This window comes from Larimichthys crocea, chromosome XVII (assembly GCF_000972845.2).
Source record: "Larimichthys crocea isolate SSNF chromosome XVII, L_crocea_2.0, whole genome shotgun sequence".
NCBI classification, from domain to species: Eukaryota; Metazoa; Chordata; class Actinopteri; family Sciaenidae; genus Larimichthys; species Larimichthys crocea.
This window is the reverse complement of record NC_040027.1, coordinates 5684957-5711662: the sequence shown is the minus strand read 5'-3', so window position 1 is coordinate 5711662 and position 26706 is coordinate 5684957. Positions and strand designations below refer to the sequence as shown.

The following is a 26706-nucleotide window of genomic DNA, read 5'->3' as shown; positions in this document are numbered from 1 at the left end:
CCGAGTGTAGCGTCACATGCAATGCAATTGAGCATGTGACAGACTCGTGCTGAGATGGCCGATGTTGGGAAAGGTTATTGTGCATGTCTCCGTGGGCTGTGCCTTGGCTGTGACATGTTTGTCGATGTTACGATATAACTTCATATAAAAGACAGGACTGGATAAGAGTGGCCTCAGACTATCAAAGAATGTGAAGAAGAAGAAATATTTATTTATTACAATTTCTCTTTCACAGTGGGACACAGAGTGACTGGAACAAACTCATCATTAGCTTAAAAAAATGTTAACGCCACTATACCTGCTATGTTTGGAAGCATTACTGACATATTTATGAGCAACCGAATACATAATTGTGAAATTACTGAACTACAAACTCTGTCCAGTTTGGTCACATTGTGATACTACATTTCAACACTGATCAATTGATCAGATCTGAGGCCTCTTTGAAATGCCAGCTTGCTAGCTGAAGCTAGTTAGTTGTGTAGTAGAATATAATAAGGAAAATGTAAGGGTACAATTTCTATTATAGCAGAGTATTTAGAAGAATAATGAGAACAAACAAAATGCTATTTAGATTTAGCATAACCATATTCGGATACTTATGAAAGAAAAACATACTTTGTTTGTTACATGGCTCAGATCTAGATTGTGTTCAGTCAGTTGGGATAAGCCAACGTGCAAGAGCACACGATTTAAGGGCCACTGAGCAACTTTGAACTTCTTATTATACATCCATAGAGAAAGCAGCATTTGACCAATTAGGAGTCAGACAGAATTGTGAATGAGCTGTGAATGCGAGTACCCATTAAGCAATCACTGACCCACATTTTTTGTCCATGGAATATTAGCCTCCATAGAAATATGATTTAGATGCATATTGATGACATCATAGACACTTGAGGTATATTTATAGCTAACGATAAATATATTAAATATATAAATAATATTATAGTACACTTAAGTGTATGACTTGACTTTTTGACTTTAAAAATTTTTTAAATTTTTTTTACAGTTTAAAAAAAAAATTACTTCCATCAACGCTGATGCAGAACTGTGGAGAATTACAAACGAGTTCACCTTCACCCACACCTATTTCAACTCCATTGTTAAATTTAGGTTCAATTGCTTATCTTTAGTGTCCTGGGTGTTATTGTATTACACTTGGAGCTGTCACTGGGCAAGAGACGGGGTACACCCTGAACAAGTCATCAGTTTATTGCAGGGCACATAGAGACAAACAACCATTCACATTTACACCTACAGACAATTTAGAGTCACCAGTTAACCTGTTAAGGTTCATGTGTTTGGACTGTGGGAGGAAGCCAGAGTACCCGGAGAGAACCTACACAGACAAGGGGAGAACATGCAAACTCCACACAGAAAGGCCCCAGACGAGGTTCAAACCAGGAACCTTCTTGCTGTGAGGCGACAGTGCTAACCACTGCACCGCACTGCCGCCCAATATTAAATATTAATAGTAAATTAAGTCAGTTGCTTAATAGATTAAAAAATGGTTTACTTTCACTGCTGGCAGTATACAAAAAATAGATGATCTTTTTGTGACAGTGTCAAATGTAGGTAACATATGAAGGTAACATATGTAGGTAACATATGAAGAGATTTATGTAGTAAAGTTGGGAAATAAGCAACATGACTGTCTGGACGGTCTGAAATCAAATATTCCATTCCATCTAACTACCTGTTCACTGTGTTACCATCCTGCTCTATTTTACGACAGCTAATTAGGCAGGTTTTATAACCAGGTTTACTTAACTCTGTCATGCAAGGATAAATTACCATTTTTGCACTTCTCACTTAATCATTTTAATTACCACAGGCAATTTATCAGGCTGTCTTCAGGCTATGAATAATTAGAAAGATTATTAGATGAGAGGATATACCAGGGTACACAGTATATATGGACAAATATACAGGGTATTTTGAGGAATATGAGTTTTTTTAATATGCATTTCAACATATCATATTATAGCTGATAACCTCATGTGTGTATGCATGTCATGTGTGTTGGATGAAACCATTTTGCAGTTATTCACAGACTGTCCTCCCGTACAGAGATCATCATCAACAGACAGAAGGCTCACCGTTGTGCAGGTTTACACATTGCAATGCTTGTGTGCATTGGGAGTGTGTTTGGGAGGGGCTGGCCCTTTGCTGACTTTGTCCTGACATTCATTCCCACACTATATCAGCAGCGAGAAAGGGATGTATCACACAACCCCTCCACATAGATCAAAGTGGGGTGTGCCACGCTGCTGTGGGCTTATTTGAGAGACTACCAACATGAAAATATCAAATCCCAGTGCTCAGTGGGGGGCCAGTGTGTAATTGTGTCTTGTCAGACCTCCAAAGTCCCTCTCACAGCTTCGTACCTGACATTTTCCACCAATGAATTTATTTTTCATTCTTTGGTATTTTGGCAGTGGTGCCACTTGTGACCAAATTTAGCTTTTTTCTCCCACCATGTGTACTGTGAGCCAATGATAAAAGTGTGTGAAAATTGCACTTTGTATGAAAAGAGAAAAAGAAAAAGAGTTACCCCATCAAAAAAAGGTCACATCAAGCAACTGATGAATGGGCAAACACACCAATGTTGTATCAGTTTATGGTTTATTGTTTTCGACATGCCTCACTCTAAAACATTTTGTTGGGAATGGAAGACAAACACTTTATCTGTGATCCACCTACAGGATCAAACTTACCATGAAGCTATTTTATGTGATCAACCAAAACCAAGAATGATTTTACACTAAGAGTCATGACTGCGGAGACAGACATTGCTTCAAATATGACAAGGTTAGATAATGAAGGGCCTTTCCCACAGCAAAGAAGCTCAAACCACTATCGTGCATAATCAGTTTTTCAATGTTTCTGAGAGCAGAACATGTAGAAGGCTTGCTGTTTTTGGTTTTACTACATTTCGCCACGAAATATTTGATCAGGATTAGATTAGAGTACACAGATTTTCACCTGGAATTTAGAACCTGTAAGAAGGCGCTGTCATTGAATTGTGATTGTATTTCTTGGTCTAAAAAAGCCTCTGTATTCATATACATATGAACACACCACATGGCTGAATACTGAATGGATGTAATGTACAGAGATATGTGAATCCATATTGCCCAGTATGCCCACATAATCAATACTTTAAACTCAATATTTAATTACTAGTCAATGTCAGTTCACTGCTTTCCATCTCACATTAGTCCAGAGTTAGAACTAAACCTCAAATAATCATAGTCTTGTTTTAAAATAATGTTTTCACTGTAGTAAAGAGAGCTGCAGGATCACAAAAGCATCATGCTGGCCAGGAGGTGTGCAGAAAAACAGGTTGACTTTTATTTACTCATCAAACAAAGGAAGTCTTTTCTACTTAAAAACATTCTCAACATATATATACTCTGATAGTTCTCTCCAGTTCAAATCAGCTTTTAGAGTAGATTTGTGATTTCCTTGATTTGTTTGTCCCAACAAATACATATTAAATTCTGCAATATACACAGAACAATACAGTACATTCAGAATTAATCAATGAAATGCACAACATGAACAATCTAACTTAATTAGCTGAAATATTTCCACTCATTCCATCATCCAGTCAAAACCATACCCACCTCCTTCTAGTCTCCTATAAAAGGGTACCTATAGAGGTGTGCTCCATCTTTACACCCATGCCCAGATGCACAAAGGACTGGAAACAGGTGACAAACCACATTGCCTGTCTTGTACTATTCCTCATTTCACTGTTTTTAGTAATACATTTAACCAAGATGACCATGCTCTATCCCTCCCATCCATCCTAGCAAATCAGTTAAACAATTAAAATTGTAAAGTTGGCCCAGCAAACAGTGAGGGAGTTAGCACTTCCTCACAATCACCATCATGTCCATATAAATGTGTGTTCACACATGGCACGGTATTCTTTTCCAAGCCTGCAGTGCCTTTTATGTTATGTGCCTACTCCTTTGACCTTTGACCTTGTGTAATAACTAAAAGTTGTGCCATATAAGAAAGATATCAGTGTACGCAAATTGCCAAAGGCAGCGTGACTTGACTTATTCAGAGTGGAAAAATTTGTATTTCCAATGTTTTAATACACACATTTTAATGAACATGTAGAAAATAAAGGGTGGAGGGCTGGAGGAAAATAGGATAAAGAACCAGAGTTTCTGGTAACTTTTGCAATCAGTCACAGACTGTGGCTGAGCTGTCGGTGCGTAGGTTGGTTGCTGACTTACAGCTAGCGTCTGTACAGTTGGCACAATGGCTGTTAGAGGAAAATAAACTGAGATCGAGACTGCAAAAACAATGCAGCTGCAGAACTTGTGCTAATAATGAGACACAGAAATTTTCTTTATCACGTTTGCACCCACTTTTATTGATGAAGCCAGGGTGGAGCTGAACAATAGCCTTTAGCCAGTGATGTCAGTATGTGCCAGGACATGGACATGAAGAAATGTGTACATTTTATTTTGTTCTTTTTCTTCTTTATTCATTCATCATTATTAATAAATACGCGTCTTTCCTCCCAAATTAGGATTGTGAATTACAGTCTTTGTAACTTTTATATCTTTTGTCTTTTTGCCCCCGAGAGGGTGTAGACACACTGTGCTACCTCCATAGTACACAGGTCTGCTAGCTGCTTCCTCTCACCTGCCAGTAATGAGCTCCATCAGGACGGCATAACAGACAGGGTTTATGCTTTTCCTCCAGTTCCACTCTCCACTTTGACGCCCTGACCACTCGAGCACAGCTTCTGCAGGCTTCCCACCAACAAATTATGTTTGTTGGAATGCATGCTCAAGTTAGACGTAGGCTGTCTCATTTTATGTTTTGGCATTGTGAAGCGTAAACTGTAGGTGTTGCATGCTGTAGATATCTGCACTACTTACCTGGGAAGGAACTATTTAATGATAATGCTAATGATAATCTGGTGGATCCATAAACGGATCCACCAGAACTCATTCAGCATCACAGATGTTTTTACAACAGCCATCCTCTCCATGTTTGAATTTTGCATGATTTTATTACCATAAAGTACAGTATTGCTTAAAAAAGCAGGACCTAAATGCAGCTTTTTACTGTGGGTGAGGGCTGGGAAAAAGTTCTCAGTGGCAGTAGGTGACAACTTGTGCTTCCCTTTAATAAGCTTGGAATATTAATGCTCTGAAGCCCTACAAATAAATACAGTCAGCCACATCTCTATCCATTTTCACAGCCACAAAAATTACAGTAACTAATAAACATAAACAGAAAATGTGTGTCCCTGATGGCATCAACACAAACCCATAGGTAATCTTATGGTGTTCATAGCTACCCCCTGACTTACTGTAGTGCCACTTGAAATCTCCCCGTGCTAACATGCTGTATGTTACTGAGAGGACTGAAGATTAGCATATGACATGACAGATTACATTAAATCATGTCTGCGCCGTACTTTATGACATTAGCCTCTTAGCCCAGGCATACAGATGCATGCAAATTCTCTTCCAAACCCTCTTATTTAAATCTGCCGCATGACATGGCACCTTTGATATGATTATTAGTCATCTAAGCGACTTGACTTCACCCTCATCAGATAGGAGATGTCAGTGAAGGTGAGAAATGATGGCCACTTTGAACATGAAGGATGTGTGCAAGGGGAGATTTTTCTTAGCATACTCGATTTCCTCGTAGAATGCTTCAAACGTCAGACAAAAAGTCTCACAGACTTCTCCAATATAAAAGAAGAAAGTTGTTGAGAATGTGGTTGTTCTTTTCATGCTGTCCAACTCATTAGTAACAGAAGTCAGTCTGTCTCAGTCATAACTGCTGCCCAGATGGCTCTCCAATCTGCCCCGTGTAAAGAGTGAATCATCATAATCACACATAATCTGCTGTTTAACACATGCCTTTTGCTTCATTTTTTAAAATTATACACTACAGTAATACATAAATCAAGCTCTTCCTTTTTTAGATCTGCAAGTGACACAGTGATTGTGACTTATCTTGCAGTCTGAAAGAATCCAGTGATCTTGATAGTTCAACCTCATTGTGATTGTCAGTCACATCTAGTGTTTGCATATAGTGATACACACAGTCTCCTACTCTTTGGGGAGGTAGGGATTGTAGATACTTCTCTCCAATTATTCCCAGTGTCATTGGAGAAGCCCCCAACACCACTCGAGTGTCTTGTCTGTGCTCTCTGGTCTTTAATCTTAATTATAAAGCTATCATTACAGCATGAACCCTGGGCTGCCAACAGTGGAGCCCTGGGCTCATCTGCTCTGAATCAATCAAACCAAGTTCTGCACTGGAGGACTTTTTCTCTTTTTTCAATCAGGTCATTTTGATTCTCCCTTATCTCATTTTCATAATTATGCTTGTCCCTTCTCTAATGGAGTGAAAATTCTCTACCTCCCGAAGCTTTACATGGTCAAGTCTGAATATTTAAAATGTGTTTCGACCTTGAACATCTGACCTTGCTTTAGAACTTTGTCTCGATAAGTGTTTTTTTTTTTTTTTTTTTTTTGGTAGCGAGCAGACCATCAGTGAATAATCCAAAAGATCAGAATTGGTTCCCTGCAGTGCTTGTTAATAGAGCCTTGTTAATAGTGGATGATGAGACAAGAACAAAATAACTTCAGCAGCTTATTGTTTATGAGAAGGTGTTAGATATGGAGTTATGTGTCTGCGAAACCCCCTCATTCACACTCAAATTGTCAGCTTCTGTTGTAAATCAAGGCAGTAAAATTGGATGACAGAGAGAAAGTTGGCAACAGCCAGTGACAAATTCTCCCTATCTCAAACGCAGCTGACATCTTAAAGCTGTGATCAAGTGGAATGATCAAAGGCATTCAGTACTCCACTGTGAGCACGTGTGTGTGTGTGTGTGTGTGTCAGGAGGTTGTGAAAATTGTGAAAGTGTTTTCAGTATATAACTGTTGCAATAATTTTAACTTATATATATTTTTGCCATCAGGGCCCCTCGACTATGGGACGCCCTGCCTGAGGACTTCAGGCTCGCAGAATCAGTGAATTCTTTTGAATCACTTCTTAAAACACATTTTTATAGACTTGCTTTTATGTGATGTTTGTCTTTTTAACTTGCTTTTTTTAGCTTTTAACTTGAAGTAAATCATTCTGTTTCACTGTGTTTTATTTTATTCTTGTTATGTGGTTGTTTATGTTCTGCATTTCTTAACTTTTACATTTTTTATTTTTGAATTGCTTTTTATTGTCTTCTAAATGTTGTTGGTTCTTCTTATTTTTTGTATTTTGTTCATGCTTGTCTGTCAAAGCACTTTGTAAATGCTGTTTTAAAGGTGCTATATAAATAAAGGTGATTAGATGATTAACTTTAATTTTGTATATATTTGATCAACATAACCAGGAAAAAAAGCATTTAGCAGTGATAGTGACCCAATAATTTTGGTACTGACTAAGAATGAGCGTCAGCGCCGGTTCTGGCTACATTTGCGCCCTGGGCTTGCTAATGTCCACTTTCCTTGTGGATGCTAAGCTAAACTAGCAGTCACTTTATGGGTGCTTTTTGAACTGAAAATGCTAACTAGCTAACTCCACTTTGGTAGTAATACAAACTTAAAGCTTCAATCACATCACATTTAAAATAGCACATTTATATTTCCTTACACCAAAAGTCACATTCATCTTAAATCAATAAAAAATATTTATTATGTTCTAAAAGTAGCTTTTGGTGTGATACTTTGGAGGTCTGTATATCTAGCCATGTTTTTCATATATTAACCTGAAAATAAGATTGGTTATGTTTTTGTTACCTTTGAATTATTTTCATATCTACAGACACAGTGAATCCTCTACACCATGTTCCTGACAGACCCTGTCAGACCCTAAATTCTACAAACTTTAACATTTTAGTTCATAGAGATGATAAGAATGGGACTTATTCTGTTCATTATCAAAATTTAGTATGTGCCTAACATCTTCTATTTTCTAGTTATACCTCATGAACGATACAAAATCCAAATATGGAGCTTTAGTCTAACAGAGAGTCAGTGAACTTCTGAACTTGGTCTATAGTGAAGAAACTCGAATGAAATCCAACACAAAGAGAACCTGTAAGTCACATCATTCATCATTAAAGACGATGGAATGGATCAAAGCATAGATGAATTAAGCTGTTCTGCTTTCAAGAGGCTCTGAAGGTACAGTGTTGCTTCCCACTGTCCATGCCACCTGGTTATATTACAGAGGGAAGGGACCTTGACAAGTAAGCATATGACAGAGAAGATTATGTTGAGTTCACAGGTCACATTTCTTTCATGCGCAAACCCTCCGAAATACCTTTTATTGCTCTCTGCGAGAAAGCCAAAGCCTTACTTTAATGCGATAGAACGGAAGTCCTCATTGGTTTTAAAATATGCAAAGAAGTACATGCTAACATTAGGCACTGCCTACATTATTTATCCTCCTGAAAAGTGTTTTATCAGCACTAGGCCTGCTTTACTTTACTTTTAAATATTCAAATTAGAGTGGAACTAAAATATCTAGCATGCAAGAAAAGAGCTCTTTTACTTTTGTTTTTACAATTATCATATGTTTGGTTAAAAATGCTTTATTTCAGATTCTGTAGGGCTGCATTTTTTAAAGGAATCGCCAGAGGCTAACTATCCAAAGTAATCAACATTTTTTTCTCTGTGTGGCTGAAATCTAGTTCAGAACTGGTAATTGTTTAAAGTCTACTCAAACTCCAATGAGACATTCAGGTGTGAAAATATGATATTAAATATGTTTAGCATCATAGTAATCCGCTCACAATCTCGTTGCAGCAATATTAAACTATGAGGACATCATTAACATTGCGTGTACGGGTCAAAATCCCGCCAATACCCCTGATCAATACCGTTTCCTGACAAGGAAGTTCGCTCCCTTTTTAATCGTGGCAGACATAAAACAGGCCAGGCAGCTGTTTATCAGGCCAACCTCAGCATGCCTTCAACCTCACAGGAGTGCCCCACAACATCCAGTACAGGCTCGGACTGGCAGTCTGTGCTACCGGGCAAATGCCAGATGGGCCGGTCCATCTCGGCCACATTTGGGCCGGTGGCCTCCGGTGTTTTTTTGTATGTATGTATTTGTTATTTTGTAGCCTTTGCAACATTTGCCCAGCAGCCCAAAATTGACTTGCGGCCCATTTGCATCCATTTGGAATAGGCTTTGGGTTGCACTGGCTAATATCGGTTAATATTTGCCTCTTCATGACAGGTTCAGAAGTTACGATTTACCCCCCCCCCCCCCCCAAATGGATGCGTCCATGCAGCCGCTAGGTTTATGTGAAACCGAAACAGGGATAGACTCATATACAGTCTATAGATTAACTTCATACTGTATGTTGCACGAATGTTAATTACAATAAATTATGGACGACAGAGGTTCTAAAAAGAGGAAAGGAGGAGCAGAGAAAATCCGAGTTAAGATGCGGAAAAGGGCCGCACAGATCGGGAGTCGAACCTGCGCCCCCGCAGCGAGCCTTCACATATGGAGCGGTTGCTTAAGCTACCGAGCTAAACACCAAATGGCTCCAATGATGGGCCGGTCCAGAGAAAAAATGCCAGGGCCGGATTTTGTTCCTAGCCCAAACCCTGACCCAGTGTACAATCTCCACCCACACACAAGAAAGGGTCCAAGACACTGTATGGTTAGCTTGATATAGTTTTCAGGTGATTTAATGAAGGTAAAACACAGTGAATGGCTGTGCGTAATAACACTGCTCTCTGACGCGGCACTTCTCCGGGACTGGAGGAGCTGCTGCGTCTACAGGGATTTCATGAACTGAAAGAGAAGCTCTTCATAAATTGTTTAGATACAATAAGCATCACCCACATTCATAGACCAATGCAGGGTAAATATTTAGTTTAGTATTGAACGTATTTTATGATCCGCGACACATTGTCAGCTTTGGGCAAGCTACTCACACAGAGGACTGCGGACAGACAGACAAATGCATAATGAGATTATGGCGAAACTTTATGCCTGTTGTAGGCCTGCCACGGTTAAAAATTGAGCTTTTTGAGGATTTCGGCACGCATTCGCCAGTGTATTCATCATATCCTCATTGCTTAATATCGGTGCAACTAGATTGCGGGCGGCCTGACTCATTGTCTTTCGCTTTTACAGACTGTTACACAAGATGGCTGCAGGCACTGCCGCAAAGTCTGACGTCAGTGAATTTTCTTTATATATATTCAAGGTTTCATTCAATATATTCAAGGTTCACTCCATATATTCAAAGTTTCATTCCATATATTCAGACTTCATTCAATATATTCAAGGTTTCATTCAATATATTCAGACTTCATTCAATATATTCAAAGTTTCATTCCATATATTCAGACTTCATTCAATATATTCAAGGTTTCATTCAATATATTCAGACTTCATTCAATATATTCAAAGTTTCATTCCATATATTCAGACTTCATTCAATATATTCAAAGGTTTAATTTCCTGAACGGCATGCCATAATATATATATATATATATATATATATATATATATATATATATATATATATATATATATATATATATATATATATATATATATATATATATATATATATATATATATATATATATATATATATATATATATATATATATATATATATATATATATATATATATATACAGCAACAACTGATCAGCCACACAGGTAGTATATACAATATATAATACATAGTATTAAAATATGTGGATTCCGGGAGCACTATGTGATGAAGGGCTATATTTCATATATTTAGCTCCACTTAGAGCAATGACTTCAAATCCCCTTCAAAATGTTTGTGAGTTCTGAGAGCAAACTTGTGTACAAATGTACTTGGCATCATGGTGTGTGAGAAAGAACAATATGTTTTTCACAGTAACACCATAAGGTCATAATCTAACAGATTAATCCGTCACACATTACTTTGTGTCCATTTCTTCATCTTTAGTGCGTAATTCTCTGATGTGGACTTTATTTACATGGCAGGAGGTTCTGGAGGGAGAGGGAAAAGCTTTTACTGTGGTTTACATTGGCCATGTATCACTGAGCTTACTAAAAACTAAAGAGCTGTTCCTCGCTTTTTAGCACTCAATCTTTCCCCCCGCTCTTTATTCCCTAACACCCATCACAAATTTGGTCCGGTATGTGACTGTTAATTTATCCTTCCAGTGCATGATATCCTGTCATCTCCTCATTTGTCCCTGAGTGTTTCTAATCTGAGATAATCCCAGTCAAATCCTTTGATTGTGTGTTTGGACCTGATCCATCTCTAAAGAAGCAATTTAATGGGCTTCATGGCACTTGGTGTAAAGTCATTTATCTAGTGGATTGGATGTGAATGCTTGTTTTAATAAGTGCTCTTCACGAATAGTAGGAGACATGCCATTTAATTAGGCAGAGTGTAGACCTATTCTATCCCCACAACTTTTCCATGCTGTTTTTTTTTATCATTATTTGGAAGTGAGTGCTCTGTGAGAAGTTGTGGAAATTCAGATTTTGCATCAGTGTGAAGAGAAAACAGTGTGATCTTGTTGTTTTTGAAATGTTTTGACAGTGTTTGACATAAGCACTGACAGTGAAGAAGTCTTTCCTTTGAATGAAACCAATGATATGTTACATTGCTTAAAGATGTATTAACAAGTCACAGAAGCAAAGCAATCTTTAACCAAATATATGGCAATGCTTTAAGAGCACACAGCCCACCTCCCAAAATAGACACAGCAGGGTTGGTTTAGTCAGCTAAACACACCACATGCTATTGTTTTAGTATCAAAAGCCAGATAGTGTATGCAGTTTACAGTGATAACAATGATAAATCTACCACTTAAGATTCGTAGAAGTTTTTTAAGCAGCAGATATTTGATTTCATTCAGAGGTAAATAAAAACAGACTTCTCATTTCTATCTGAGATGACAACTGCTGCAAGCAGATTTTATCAGCCGTACATACCTTGTGTTAGCTAATGACTTAATGCTAACTCTGCAAGTTACTTTCAACTTTTCAGACTTTTCCAGCTGAATCATTTCAAACGAACCATTTCTATCATTTCTGTACCATATGATGCTAAAAGACCGAGGCTACATGTTCCAGGCAGAAATTCAGCGTTCTCATCAGATGATGATCCACATAGAGGACATGCAAAATAAGAAAGAATGTTCTTGTATTGAGGGGTAGAGCCACTTCTCCTTAATATTATTGTACAGTATTATAAATTAAACATATCACATAGAATAACTTACAGGTTAGATTCATCCAGTATTTTAAGTTTCCAGATCAAAAGGGTCAGGACAGGCAGCATTTTGTCTCCTTCACAAAGATTTAGGAAGATAATGTGACCACAAAAAATGATGTCAATATTTTTTTATTACATTTTATTTTTTTATTTTTTTAATTATTTTATTATTTAATATGCTTTTCTGTTATCTCATGGATATATGTATGATATTTGTAATTATTCAAAATAATATTTTTATTTAGCTTTGGATTATTGACTTTATAAAAGTTTTACTATAAAGCTATAAAGCACTTTGTTTTTGATTTAGTATTATTATTATTGTTGTTATTATTATTTGTCATAAGCAGCCAGCCACTGAAGTTTTTGTTGTTGTTGTTGTTGTTGTTTTGTATTATTATTATGATTATTTATTATTATTATTATTATTATAGATTATTATTATTATATTATTATTAATAAATATAAGATGTGGTATAGAAATGTGAACATTTAACACTGACAAGGTGACTTATTTTTTATTATTAGTTTTATGTCAGTTCAGGTACTGAACTAAAATATAATTTTAAACTACTACTTGATTAAACTACTTAAAAATATGTTCATATATATAAGATAGGAAACTAAGAGACCTGAAAACATTGACAATTAAATGCTACAACTGTCAGTGATTTGACTTGCCTTGATATTTATACTCAAAATTCAGAAGACGGGGAAATTCCAGAACCCAGTCATTACTCAGCAGTGAGAACACACACATGATGGTTTGTTGCAACACAGTGTTGTTGTTAGGAAATAAGGAAATAGATCTCTTCCGTTATGCCAGCCATATACTATTTTTCCCTAAACAAAGCAACACATGTGGCTGAAGTGAAAAACCATCTCCCTCTGTGGCATGTGACAGGTATTAGTTTCACATTTTATTTGAGAGAGTTTGACACTGAAAGTTCACTGGAGATTTTTTTTTTTCCTCTTCCTTTTTGTCTTCCGGTCCTGACGCACTCCAGCGTGCAGCTGTGATTGGCTGCTCACTTCTCACCACTTCCTCAAAAACACAAACACAGAGCGTTCAGCTGACAGTGTGTGCAGTATTGGAAAGTACAGATAGAGAGTGATAAACTCTAAATGTTCATACTGTATACCCCCAGAGAGAGAAAACAGAGGAATGCTAACAGGAAGTGAAGGAATCTGCTGTATCTGGAAGTGCTCAGAACTTAGGGGAAGAATTCGTCTCTCAGCCACAACAAAGAGTGAAACATGGGCAGTGAACACCAACCACTGTCTTCAGCAGAGTCATGCCGAAGTTTGTTCATAGGTATGTATGTCATCCTAAAGTGTTCCATTAACATACTGTATATTACAATTCAGAGTAGATAGATCAGTGGTGGATATCTAATCACTATCATTGTTTTGTATCTAAACATGTCTGCTTTCTTTGTCAGCAACATGTTACACACTGACAGCAGGGCCTGTGTCTATCAAGCTGTGTAGAAAGTTAAAGTAGGAGTGAAACCACTTCTACCTCAGAGCAGACCTTGAGGGTCATTTATGAAGTTTGCTGCAGTCACTTTAAGCAATAAGAAAGGACTACAGTGAGGTGAGACTTTATAACACTCTGTAGAACATATGATCATTTTATAAAGTTTGAAATGCAGAAACCGTTTTTTTCACGTACGCTTCATCATCAACATTTTCCATTATGAAGTTATTCAGGTTATATGATTAAGTATCTGTCTTAAATAGATTAATAAATTATATTTTTCAATAATCTTTTTGCATAATAGTCTATACATAAGTAACTAGTGGCTTAAAAAATGAATGAACAAACTATTTAAATGGTTGCCATCTTAACTCACATTCTTTTACAGCGCCTATAACAGTGTCTATAAATGTGCAGCATGGTACGCGCAGCAATAATGTTGCAAACCCTCTGAGGCCCGTGGAGTGACAACATTGAATCTTCTCTTCCTCTGTGCAATCCCCCTCTCAGCTGTAATCCTTGTTAAAGGGGCACTCCACTGATTTTGCACATCAAGTTTTGTTTACTCGTCACAGAGTGTACTCCTCAGCCTGTAAAAACGATTATATAACATCTTGTGTTGCTCTGGATGGAGCTTTCTGAGGTCTGAAAAATATGAACTGGCCTGGACTCTGGGATGACAAATCTATAACAGAAAGCCTGCATTCCAAACTGCAGGCGTGGAGTTTGAAAGATGTGGGCATTTACCAGGCAGGGAGGGTCTAATTAAACATGCTATTGAGTCGCATTGTGGGAAATGAAAATATCCAGGCCTGGCTTTGATTTTGACCATTCTTTTTTTAAAGGTCCAGTGTGTCAGATTTATGGTGTGTGGCAGAAATGGAATATAATATGCATCACTATGCTTTCAGTAGAAACACCAAAAAATATGAAGTTTGCCTTGTTGAACCACTGTGTGAACGGACAAACTAAACACTGGCTCCTGATTGGGCCTAACATGTTTTTCATGGGTTTCATGGTCACTGTAGTTTCTCCTTCACGCTAGAAAGGAAAGGTGAGGCAAGGTGGTTACGATCAGCAACTAGATGCCACTAAATCCTACACACCTTAAACCTGCGTCTCACAGCCTCCCAACTGTATGGAAGTACAGTAAGGAATTGTCATCGCCTTACAGTTGGTGGAAATGTGAGTTATTTCTGTACTGTCACAAAGTCTTGGGAAATAAACCGTCAATATGACCATATCTCACAATATTATTGGCCCATCATCTGTCATTTAAAATTACATAAAGCCATTGTGTGGAAATAAATGAATGTACACATTATCTGCTGCCCCATGCGAGCTATCAAAGTTCAGTTCCCCTCTGCTGAAAATATGATTGTTGAAGATCTAAATCTACTCTTCTGCAAAGCCGTCTTAAGGTTCTGAGGACATCTCTTTTTGCAAAGATCATGTGCTTTTTTTTTTTTTTTTTGCATCCCACACAAGGTCAGTCACAACAGAAAGAACACACACACACAAAAAAACACAGTATCTTTTAATCTTTGGCCAACAAGGACTGATTTCCTTCTCTAAGATGCTTGATAAATACAGGCCCAGGTGCAACATGAGAAATGTCTTCATATGTGGATTATAAATACAAGTGTGTCATTTAAATAAAAGTGGAATGCACATTGGTCAGTAAGACACTAATCCCTGCTTCCATCTAGAGGTGCTCTAGGCCTGTGCTTGGAAGTCATAATGCCCGCAGTGTTGACTTACCAGTCCCCCAACCCCCACCCTGCCCAACCCCACCCCCCATTGTAGCCAGATGGCTGTCACACAGGCTGTTCCTCGCCTAGTCCATGCTGATTTCCCATCATTCTTTTGTTAATGAGGTCGTTAGCAATGCAACGGACAATTAAATTATCTCAATCTGGCATTTTCCTGATTTGTTTACTGTATTGTGTACTGTACATCGTGTCACTGCTTAGTTTGACTGTTTCTAAGATTGTGCCGTGTGTTCTATCATTCATGTGCAGCAGGGAATTAAAACATCACTGACAGACACCCACCACTAAAGCCATTTTCAGACAGTTAAGCAGTATAAACAAGCTCTTGACAGAGCTGTGCTGCTTCTCCTCTGTGATAGTCGGAGATCAACATCTCTAACTGATGAACTTTGTTTTAGTACATCATCACCCTGTATGGAAACAACACAGCCCGGAGCTGCTGCTGCTGCTGCCACTGCTGCTTCTGCAGCACAGAGGAGGTTTTGTTAGCTGTTAAAACATGTCGAGGGTGACTTCAGCCAGTTAGTCGAGCGCTCACCTTCATGTGAAACGCTGCCGAACACTGACATCGCTGACAGTTAATTATGGGAGTCACAGATCACGCAGACGTGTCAGCTCGGCTACGATTGACGCGCTGCATGTTTACATCTCTGTTGTAATGTTGTTTTCTAGTTATTTTCTCAGCAGCAGTGCATCTGTTATTTAGCTGCAGAAGTGCCTCGGGGCTTGCCATAATGATCGTAAAAGCAGTGCAGATTTCGGGGAATGAAATGTTAAAAAGGACTTGTGGGTATAATTGGTGAACCTGCCATCACGGTAACTTTGGAAATATTTTTGGTCAGGCTGTTGAAACACGCAGACTGCCTGTTAGCTAGACTGTCATGGCCTATATGTATGTCTCTGCATGGCTCCATTATTTTCTGCAAACTCTCCTACACATAAAGTTATTCTGACAATGAGTGAAAACCAACTAAACCTGATATATTGTTAGACAGGCAGGCGGAAAGGGAGCAAACATATGAATTTTGACACAGTAGTATTTAGAAAGTGCCTCACTGCAATGATGATTCATTCATTTTTAGGCCAGGTGGTTGGTGTCAGTAACATGGAGGTAAAGGGAGTGGTTGCCAGACACCACACATTTATCTAAAAACTGCCTGATTTTTGACTGAGCTAAACTGTGTTGAGGGAAAAAATAAAGTTTATCTGGCTTTTCTATTTCACAGCTTGTCTCAGAGATATTAATGCAAGGTGAGATATATGCCTGGTCAGTAATAAAATCTGCTTACACAGAATCTGATGGGTTACATTAAAAATACACCCCATGATTAAAAGATTTTTCATCTGAAGATAGATTTTCACCTGAAGCAATCTGGTTCAACGAGAGCCCCAAAAGAGACAGGATCTTCTGAGGCAGCAGTTTATTCTGCGCTAAGGCAAGCACACAGATGACAGCTAGCTCTCACTGATGTCTCCTAATGTTTTTATGGGATCAAACCAACAAATCTGGCTCCTAGCTACTGTCCAATATTTAGCTTCAAAAATCATTATGGGCAGAGATGTTGGCAAAGCTTGCTGGTTAAATCAGAGAGGCTGGTTGCTGCACAAAGGAGCATAAAACTTGAACCTGAATGGATGTTGTGGCTAACTTCAGCCCTGGGCTAGGGCCGCATGTCTGGCAGCTAACGTGATATATTCCACTGCTCATCCTTTATGTCCAATCCTAACTGAATCGAGACAGATCATTTTATCGCAAGATATTAGGCATCGTATCAGCTGTGAGTTCAAAGCAGCTGTTGTAAGTTGTGAAGGCAGCAAACAAAGTGCTGTGGATAAGAATTAACCAGTCTTCTTTTCACCTGGTTGCCAAACACATTAGGTCAGGCTTTGGCACATTTTGTAAATCCTGTTTAGATTTAATGAGCTTACTTCGAAAAAATATGAAATATCAATTAAAACAATCTGGTACAAACTCTTGAAATTATAGCGACCATGCCAGTCATCAAACAAGTGAGTTCCTCCTCTTGCCCAGTGCATGTAGGAACACACTTAGTTTGATACAGTATTTGCACATTGTCCACAGATCTAAGTTTCATCCTGTGCTTTATTCCCACTGTGGAAATAAGTGCATTCTAAACTTACTTAAAGCTGCACTAATCGATATTTTTGTATGAACTCCGGGTCAAATGGCTGCCTGTATCGTGAAAGGGGCTGCTTGTCGTGACAAACCCACAGAAACCTGTGAAATCACCGTGCAGCTCTCAGTGCTACAGAGCTTTTAGCTGCTTTTAGTTCAGTTCATTGTTTTTGTGCTATAGGGCTCCACAACTGAACTGTTTTGGTTCATTCTCAGCCGGAGATATTTTATGTCAAAAGATTCAATCTTTATGTCTTTGTCACCAGATATTGATGCTGTTGTGGATCATTGGAAATGGTAGTTCAATAACTTATAGTCCAACAGTGTACTAGTAGGGACTGATTTATCCATAGTTGGAGTAATCAACTACAATAACCCTGTTCAACTTTAAAATCAAACACTTTTTAGAAATGGTGATTTAGAAAAAGATAGTAGCCACCATGGCTTGCTCTATCAACAATGTGGGTGGACAGCAGTTACTTTATTGTGTCATCTCTTTCTTGAGTCAGCTGAGATATATTTTCATATATTTTCTACATCACCGCAAGTGCAACAGTCCAGACTTCCAATGTAAGGCATTGGGTTATTTGGCAAAGGCCTGTCAGTTTAATCTTCAAACAATTCCTAAATGCTTGTTCGTGGCAACGCAGTAAAATCTTATGACACACAGTCTGCAGAAAATCTGCAGTTACTGGGTATTTAAAATTCATTCTGATGACTCTGTGACATCTGAGAGAGCCAACGTGTAAAATCTGCTCTCTCTCTGAGGCTTTAATTATTTAAAAAGCAGTTTTTCCAAAATGAGACAATATTTGGGAAGTGAGTATTTGTTTCTCCACAAATTCATGTAATCTGGGCAGAATAAAAGCTTTGGTTTGACACAATAAAAAAACAAATCAAAAGTCTATTTCCGTTTCTTGTTGTGCATGTAAATCAAAGAATGGCACTATTTGCAAAGGAGAAAACAAACCAAATAATGAACAAGCGGTTGAAAATAATTTCATTTCTTATTGTCACTCACCTCTGCACTGTTGTGTTTATTGTCTTGTCAGGAATGTCAACCTGCTACAATTGCTTTTAAAGCCAGATTCACTTTGCCACTCTCCCACTAGGAATAAAATAAAGGTCTAATGCTCGAGGGAGCTGTACAGTGTGTGTTGAATGCAGTAATCGGAAATAAGTTGCAGTATAAGTTGGAATATTTCTCTGAAGAAAATACAATGATTTACAGCTATGATCAGTTCTGAGTTAATTAACAATTTCCCGAGCAACAATTAAATCTAAATATAAATCTGGGATTAGCCTTTGATGCATTGTGAAATCAGTGCTAAACCATTCGTAACCTCTGTCTTCTCCTCTTCTTCTTTAGAGATGCCAGAGTGCTTTATATGCAGGGATGTTGAACTTCAAGCCAGTGACCCACTGAGGAATTTCTGCGACTGCAAAAATTTACTTGCCCATCACGTGTGTCTGTCCGCATGGATCCAGAAGGTGAGAAAGGTTTTCCATGTAGAGGACGGTGATATTTTGAATTTCAGTCTGGATGTTTTTCCTTATCAGCCATTTGTCAGAATGTGAAGGGGGGAAGTGTGTTGGATTTCTAACAGTGAATAAATGTGTTTGTCATGTTGGCATTCCTTATTGAGACAAAACGTTGCTGTTTGCCTCAAGGTAATGAGCTACCTTTCAAATAGCAATACCAATAAGTTTTAATGAGGGTTGCTAACAATGATAACACGTCATCGTTATACAGCTGAAACACAGAGGCTGAAACAGTGAGAAGTGTCCCATAATGGACTGGCAGGAATCCAGGAAGCTATCATGGACCTGACACCTGTCACCTACTGCAAAGTATCTCATTAACATCTGGAGCGCTGCTTGAACCAGTAGCTGTATTGATACAGTGGCCACTGATGTGCTGTTTTTGCACTGCACCTCCAAAAAGATCGCTTTGGACTCCTCTCAGTTAATGAAATGTAAGTTTCTGTAGGTGGCATACATTTCTCTTCTTGTTTGGTCATGGTGCTTATTGCTGCTCATGCTAATTACTCTTCCTCCATTAATTCCCAGCCAACTGCTGCTGCTGCTGCCAGAATTGTAAAAATGTATAATTGCCTCTGTATAAGTATTTTCCCAGAAGTAAAAAGTAAGTGTAGAGGTGTGTTGATGTGAAAATGTAAATTTAACTGCAGATTTTTCTGCAAATGAGTTTTTATGTCACAAACATGAAAATACACATTAGCAGCTTGCTAGTTTGCATGGACACTTTAGATACAGATTCGCTGTTCTCTTATGAATGACATAATTGCTGTTCAACTAAAAGGCCATCATCATAATAACCACAGTATGATGCTACATCATCATAATATACAATATTTTGTAAGTTAAAGCTGCACTGATGCATTTTTTTATATGAACCATGAATCAAATGACTATGTCTAATATAAAAAGAACCACTCATATTCATGAACTCACAAAGACTTATCACCCAACTTTGCAGTCCCCCTCAGGTCTACTTTTACTTTTTTAGCACATTGTTTTGGTTTTACTTCAGCAACTTTCCTGTTTGGTTCACCACTCTTATTAACTCTGTTTCACTGGCAGGCAACTGTCGTCAGCAAAGAAGCTCGGCTTAACCCAGCAGCACCTATTAACACCAAACAGCAGCCTGAGGTTAGCAAACAAGAGTACATAATGTGTTCATATTTGTCAAGTCACCAGAAAACATTTGTATAACACTTTAGCAATGTCAACTTTACAAAGGCGTTATAGTTGAAAAATCTGTGGTTTTTAGCCTATTGTGGAGTTCAACTGTCCCCAAGTTGCGCAAAAAAAAAAAAAAAAAAAAAAAACTGCTAATAGTGCAGCTTTAAGGATGTGGTTTAGCTGCCAATGTTAAGATAAAGAGCTGGTTAAAGGGGAAGGTCACCAATTTCACAAGATTAGTTCACTAATCAGGAGGAGGACCACTCAGTGAAAGTTGTTTATAGTCTCACGTCGCTCTGGGGGACTGTTTTCATGTCTGAGAAAATAACCCTGATGAGGTCATCATAAACTCAGAGACTCCAAAGTTTGTGTTAAACTGGGGGCATGGATTTCTACAGGCATTTCCTAGGTAGGTAGGAAGAAGAAAGAAAGACGCTATTGGGTTGCCTCATGGGAAGTGTAGTAACCAGTATTTATGGAGCTTCATCCATACTAGAACTAGAAGTCCAGATATCTGGGAATCATCATGTTTTGAATCTGTATCAAATCAAATCAATTTTATTTGTATAGCCCAAAGTCACAAAGTACATTTGCCTCAGAGGGCTTTACAATCTGTACAGGGAGTGCCACCCTCTGTCCTTAGACCCTTGGTTCGAGTGACACAAAAAACCTTTAACAGGGAAAAAATGTGGAAGAAACCTCAGGAAGAGCCACAGAGGAGGGATCCCTCTCCCAGGACGGACAGATGTTGATCTGTATCTCACAAGTCACGCAGCTTCAAGTGCATGAACTAAATAGTTTGAGTACTCCTTTGACTAGAGAGCCACGGAGCAGATAAATTAAAGAAAAAATATTCAATCTTTGTCACTTATGGACACAGACTGCACAGTCTGTACTAATCTATATGGCTTTTCAGACTGTCTGCTCCCATATGACGTACACACCACAACTTGATTACATCAAGATCTAACTAATATACTGTCTGTAAGCAGAATATACTGTCTGTAAGACATCGTGCTGCACATAATATATGAATTACTCATCACATACATTCATTGTATATTAATTAAGGATAAAATGTGCGTCTGCGGTTGTATCGCTTGATGTCGAGGCGCCCACTCCTGTGAGCTCTGGGTCTCTTTGGATACTCCACAAGTGGTAGACAACATGCTACAGCCGACCTTTCATCTGCACCACCCAGCTGTCAGTGTGAAGAGCCACTTCCATTAAGCGTGTGTCTTCCCACTATACAATTATATACAGACACACAAGCTCAGGCTCATGAAGCAAGCGTGCGCACACACACACACACACACACACACACACACACACACACTCCCACAGAGAATCCCGCTTTCTGCTGAGAGTGTGTGTTGATGCTACAAGACTACTTTAGTTTGTGTGTGTGTGTGTGTGAGAGAGAGAAGCAGACAGAGAGTAAGGGAGAGAGAGTGTGCGACCTTTTAGAGTGCTCAGGGTAGGGAGGCCCTTTCCCTTTTACGGAACAGAAATCAGCAATTGACCTGTCACTTTTGCTCTGATAGCCATCTCTAGAAAGCAGGTCATGCACATATGTCTAAAGTGCCTCTTAACCGCATTTTATGAAGCCAGAAAATGTAATCCAATAATGATTTGACTTGCGAGAGAGAGAGAGAAAGCTAGCCAGCTGGGAGTGATAGCATGCACTGTTACCACCGCTAAAAGCAGCTTGAACAAAAAAGGGCAAATTCCACATCCTTATTTAATTTCACCCACAATAGTATCACACAGATGTTGTAACTAAACAGCGGGCGGACTGAATTCAAACACAACAAAACAGTGCTGGCATTCATTTCCACAACTGTTGATACTTGTGTTTGTAGATGAAGACTATCTGAATGATTATCATCTGCGCTGAGGCAAACCATACGCTATCTTTTTTTAGACTGCCTCATTTGTGCTACCCCCCCTCTCCTTCCCAGGTTCCCAAAGACAAATAGCATGGCACAAAACTAATTAGTAACTAGGAACTAGTTAGGAGATGCCCTTTGAAAAACATGTCCTGAGGCAGGATTTAAATATAGGGACAGAGTCAGTGACTGAGTGTGCCGAGGAGATCCCGGCCTCCAGGCGCGGCAGCACTTTGACCCCTGACCCTCATTATAGGGAGTGCATTCCTAGAGGGGTGAAACCCCTCACAGCGCAAAGTACAAGGGCATGGGAGGACTGCATGGCTCGTACCGCACCAGCTGAGCGTGGCCTGGTGTGCCTCACCACCCAAACCAAAGACGGCTTGAGAATATACAGAGCAAGGACGCAGGCTTTTGGAAAGTAACGGTATACACTTGCTTTCACGACAGATGAATATGTTTTTCATTTTTATACATCTGGTTTCCCTCCATTGAAGTTAATGGGAACAGTATTCTGCACAGAAATGCTCTACAGGATTTGTAATCCCATCCGTCTGAAATCAAATACATGGTTGGGAGGAAAAAAGGAGTAAGAAGAGATTTTGTGCTAACAGCCTGCTAGCTAAATATAGCATTGATTCAGTGGAGACATTGACCAAAGTGTGAACAGATGAAAATGAGAAGATGAGTTTACATGCTGACATGTTTTTCATATGTGATGTAAGTGTTTTTCTGTGTGTGTTTATGCCTATATTTCACTTTAATTGCGAGTGGTGTGAATAGTGAGTTAAGCCCACCCACCCCCCTCCTCACCCTCTCTCACTCTGTGTGTCTCTCTCATGGGTTGATCATTCTCATCACTTGGTTTACATTCATTAGCCCAACACTCACAGCAATCAGGCCACAGTGCCAGGGGCAATGGTCCTCTTTATAAAATCACGTTGCCTAATAGCAGTGTTCTATAATTATATGCCATTAACATCTATCAAAATGTGCTCCTGCATGCCATGCATATTAGCAATGGATTTGGCAGTTTGTGTTTGTACAAATGCTTTTCTTGTTATTAGTATCTTCAGACACTTAGCACCAGTTTCAAGATTGTTGCCAACATGTTATTTTTGTTTCATGTGCAGTTCGGTCATGTGATGTGGTACATGGAGGGTTAAAATAGTTATGGATGTAATTATTACTGTCTTTAATGGACATTTGATAAACTGTCAACATTTTCACCTTACATGGTTTGTGCATAAAAAGTACAGCCCTTTTCATTTTAATAACATATTGTGCATATATTTATATCTTCCCTATATATATTTGACATGTTTGTTATACACAGAGAGACAGATTTGATTCTGATTACTATGTATAACTATGGTGCAAAACACAACAGTATTTAAAAAAACACAACAATATGAATGCTGTGTTCTTGTGTTTTCTGTTTTATAAATTATGTTTTGCACCTCAGGGTCACTAGAATATATAGTTTTGGCACTGTAATTAAATTAGCATTGTTATGCACAATACACCTTTGACTTGAGGATGCAATCACAGACAAACATAATTAGTTTATTGATCAAAACACAAACATGATTTGTCACTCATGCATGCCATTGTACAATAACTCCACTTTGGAGCTGTCACTAAATGACTTTTAAATCTTGTTTTCTTACAGGGATGTGAGAGTGAAGACAGGCTGAGATGCATTGTCTGCAAAGCCAAGGTAAGAGTATGTATGTGTGTGTGTGTGTGTGCGTGTGTGTGTGTTTGTTTTCCGAGGGGTGTGATTCTAATAATTCAGCAAGACATCTGATGATGTCTCATTCTTTTAATCCTACTGTGTGAAATGTAGGTAGCGAGCATTTAAACGAACACCATGTAAGTCATTAAACAGTGGCTGCATCTCACAAAACAGATTTAAACAGAGCTGATCCATAATACTAATGAGCAATCAGGTCTTTGTTTTGCTCTGTGATTTAGCTGGTTTGCCAGCAGTTGTGTTGCTTATGAGCTGTAAGCTGTCTTTTATTCCTTATTATTGCAGCAGAACACTCGCTGCAGAAAAGGAGGGAGAAACATTACAATATTTGGCAAAGGATACAAGCCATGTAATGACAAAATCTGTATTCATTTCATGGGCAGAAATTAATCACGCTTTCCTGTGGTACATTCTTAATGCAAATTTCCCGTCAACACATTGTGTCTTGTGTTTGTGAGTTTATTCGTATGAAATGGTGGAGCTGATGTGTCATCACAGATGGGGTTGCATGCTGGATAAGGTGGCCACATTACTAACCATCTCGGATTAGGAAGTATGCTGTTGATGTGTTGTATGTATTCATGCTTGTGCTGTGGGTTAAAGCATCAAAAGCTGGCCACTCAGTGTTTTATTCATTGTTTGCTCTGCAGCGGCGGCTTGAAAATGTGATCTTTGCTGCCTGTACCTTGTGCGTATGTATCCACTCTGCAGAAGAAAATGTCACAGTAACTCTGACAACGACCTTTCAGGATTTTAAGATATTTTAAACATGGAATCATGCACACACACACACACACACACACACACACACAAACACACACAGACGAAAGTTAAATGGAACATTTAGTCTGTGGGGAAGTTTCCACTGATTGTTGTTATTCATCTGGGCTTGTCTCCCTTTGGGGCCAAAGAGCAATTTGTCCCGAGTGTGAAGTTGTTTTCTTTTATAGCAGACAGCATGTCTCTATTCCAGCATGATGCCTATGTTTTTAGGACACAGTCTTTAAGTCAAACTGAACTTTTGTGTAAAGAAATATAAACTATAATATCTACATTTTTCCAGTTTTCTACATTATGGTAAAACTGTTTATAGACACATTTGAGCATTTCTCTTGGCAGTGGTTAACTGACCTTTGAGAGCCAGGGTTGCTAGGAGATGTGCTATTAACTCTTGCAACGCTGCTGACTGGAGAACATCATAATCATAAATCCTATGAAGAACCCCCATTAGTGATTTAAGATGCAGATCCATTTACAGCATGCAGTATGTGGGAGGACCCAAAGTTTGTATTCCCCTCAGAAAGTGGAAGCTAGTTAGCTAATCTTATAAGCTAACCTAACTAGGGTCGTAATTTAATTAATCATTTCCAACATTTTATATCGTTATCTGTGGAATTTGGCTACAACAGTAGTCAATGACTGCACAGCACCCACTAGTTACGTGGGGACAGCCCACATGCCACTTCCCCCAGTGACCAATTTTGGGAATATCTCTGTCCGTGTTTTAAACCACTACTCACTGGTGGAAGTGGCCCAGTTTGTCCTGAGAGTGATCAGTGGCAAACCCTGGCAAGGAGCCAAAAAGTGCATAATTCATAGTTATACTGCAGCGCACTGGTCAGACTGCGTATTTTTGCTCGCTTCCAGAGATCCAGAAGAGGCTTTTTTTGTTGAGATAAGGAAGTGTTAGCTGAGATGTGCGTTTTGTATTGAGCACTGATTGTCTAATGCACTCTGCATTTTGGTGTTTTGTGCTTCTTGTTGTCTGCTGGAGCCTTTTGAAATACCTAGTTGTTGGTGATTGTTGAAGGGCCTTGTACTGAAAGATATGGGTCCTTTGTAGGGTAGATTGGTACATAATCTGTAAAGGACTGTATAATCTGGTACATATTATCACTGTCAGGTTTATACTCTGACTGGCTCCTAGTCAAATACTTCTGTACAGAAATTCTCCTTTTTATATCAGATTCCATGAAGAATCTGCAGACCACTAAGATAAATACAACCTACATTTGTTGTTTTTTTGGTAATTGCAAATTTGACCAAACAAGAACAAGTCAAAACAAATAAAACATTCTTAACTATTACATTGTAATTTTATATGGTGTCAGATATTATGCATTGGACCAAACCTGATAACCATAAATTATTCTGTGCTGCAATTTACGGACTTGCTGTACAAAATGAGGTCCCCATCATATATGAAGAGAGGTTGTGGAAATTCTACCATGAGCTGTCATGCTAACCTGCACCTGGCTGTAATAATATAACTCAGTGTTGTTTAAATGGAAGTCATTTTCATTTTTTTCTGTGTCTGACAGTATTTGGCTGCAGGCAAACACATTTTTTTAGGTGTTGCAACCACCTCTGCTCTTATTTTACCTAAGAGGGGACATTTCTTGCACTTTTGCAGCATCTCCAACTGACCGTTGCACTTGTCTCTGTCCATTGTACTGATGGCACCATCATCAATTATTAATGCAGAGCAGTAAATGTCTCAGAGACATCCCACTGAGATACCAAACTGCCATGAACAGAGGGTTAGTGGCAGGACTGTTGAATGCTGCAAGTGGCAGCTGTGCCATTTAGAGAATGATTGTTGGGAAGCTTCTACTGTATATTGATACGAACTTTGCTGCAGTAAGTTAATGCATCAGTATAATAACATTTTAATGTCTGCAGTGGCACGGCCATTTAATATTTGTCCAGA

At 38.7% G+C, this 26706-nt stretch overlaps 1 protein-coding gene across 3 annotated transcripts in view; it reads left to right on the top strand.

Moving 5' to 3' along the window:
• The first annotated feature begins 13310 nt into the window (after positions 1 to 13310).
• The window catches only part of LOC104936394 (uncharacterized), a 73513-nt gene continuing 60117 nt past the window's right edge, over positions 13311 to 26706 (top strand). For 2 of the 3 annotated variants that reach the window (XM_019261998.2, XM_019261997.2), the window contains exons 1-4: positions 13311 to 13571; positions 19015 to 19136; positions 20250 to 20318; positions 23913 to 23960. In XM_019261998.2, coding sequence (XP_019117543.1) covers positions 13514 to 13571; positions 19015 to 19136; positions 20250 to 20318; positions 23913 to 23960 — 297 coding nt within the window. In that variant the 5' untranslated portion in view covers positions 13311 to 13513. The remainder of the gene's footprint in view (positions 13572 to 19014; positions 19137 to 20249; positions 20319 to 23912; positions 23961 to 26706) is intronic. The other variant, XM_019261999.2, reaches the window with a different exon arrangement.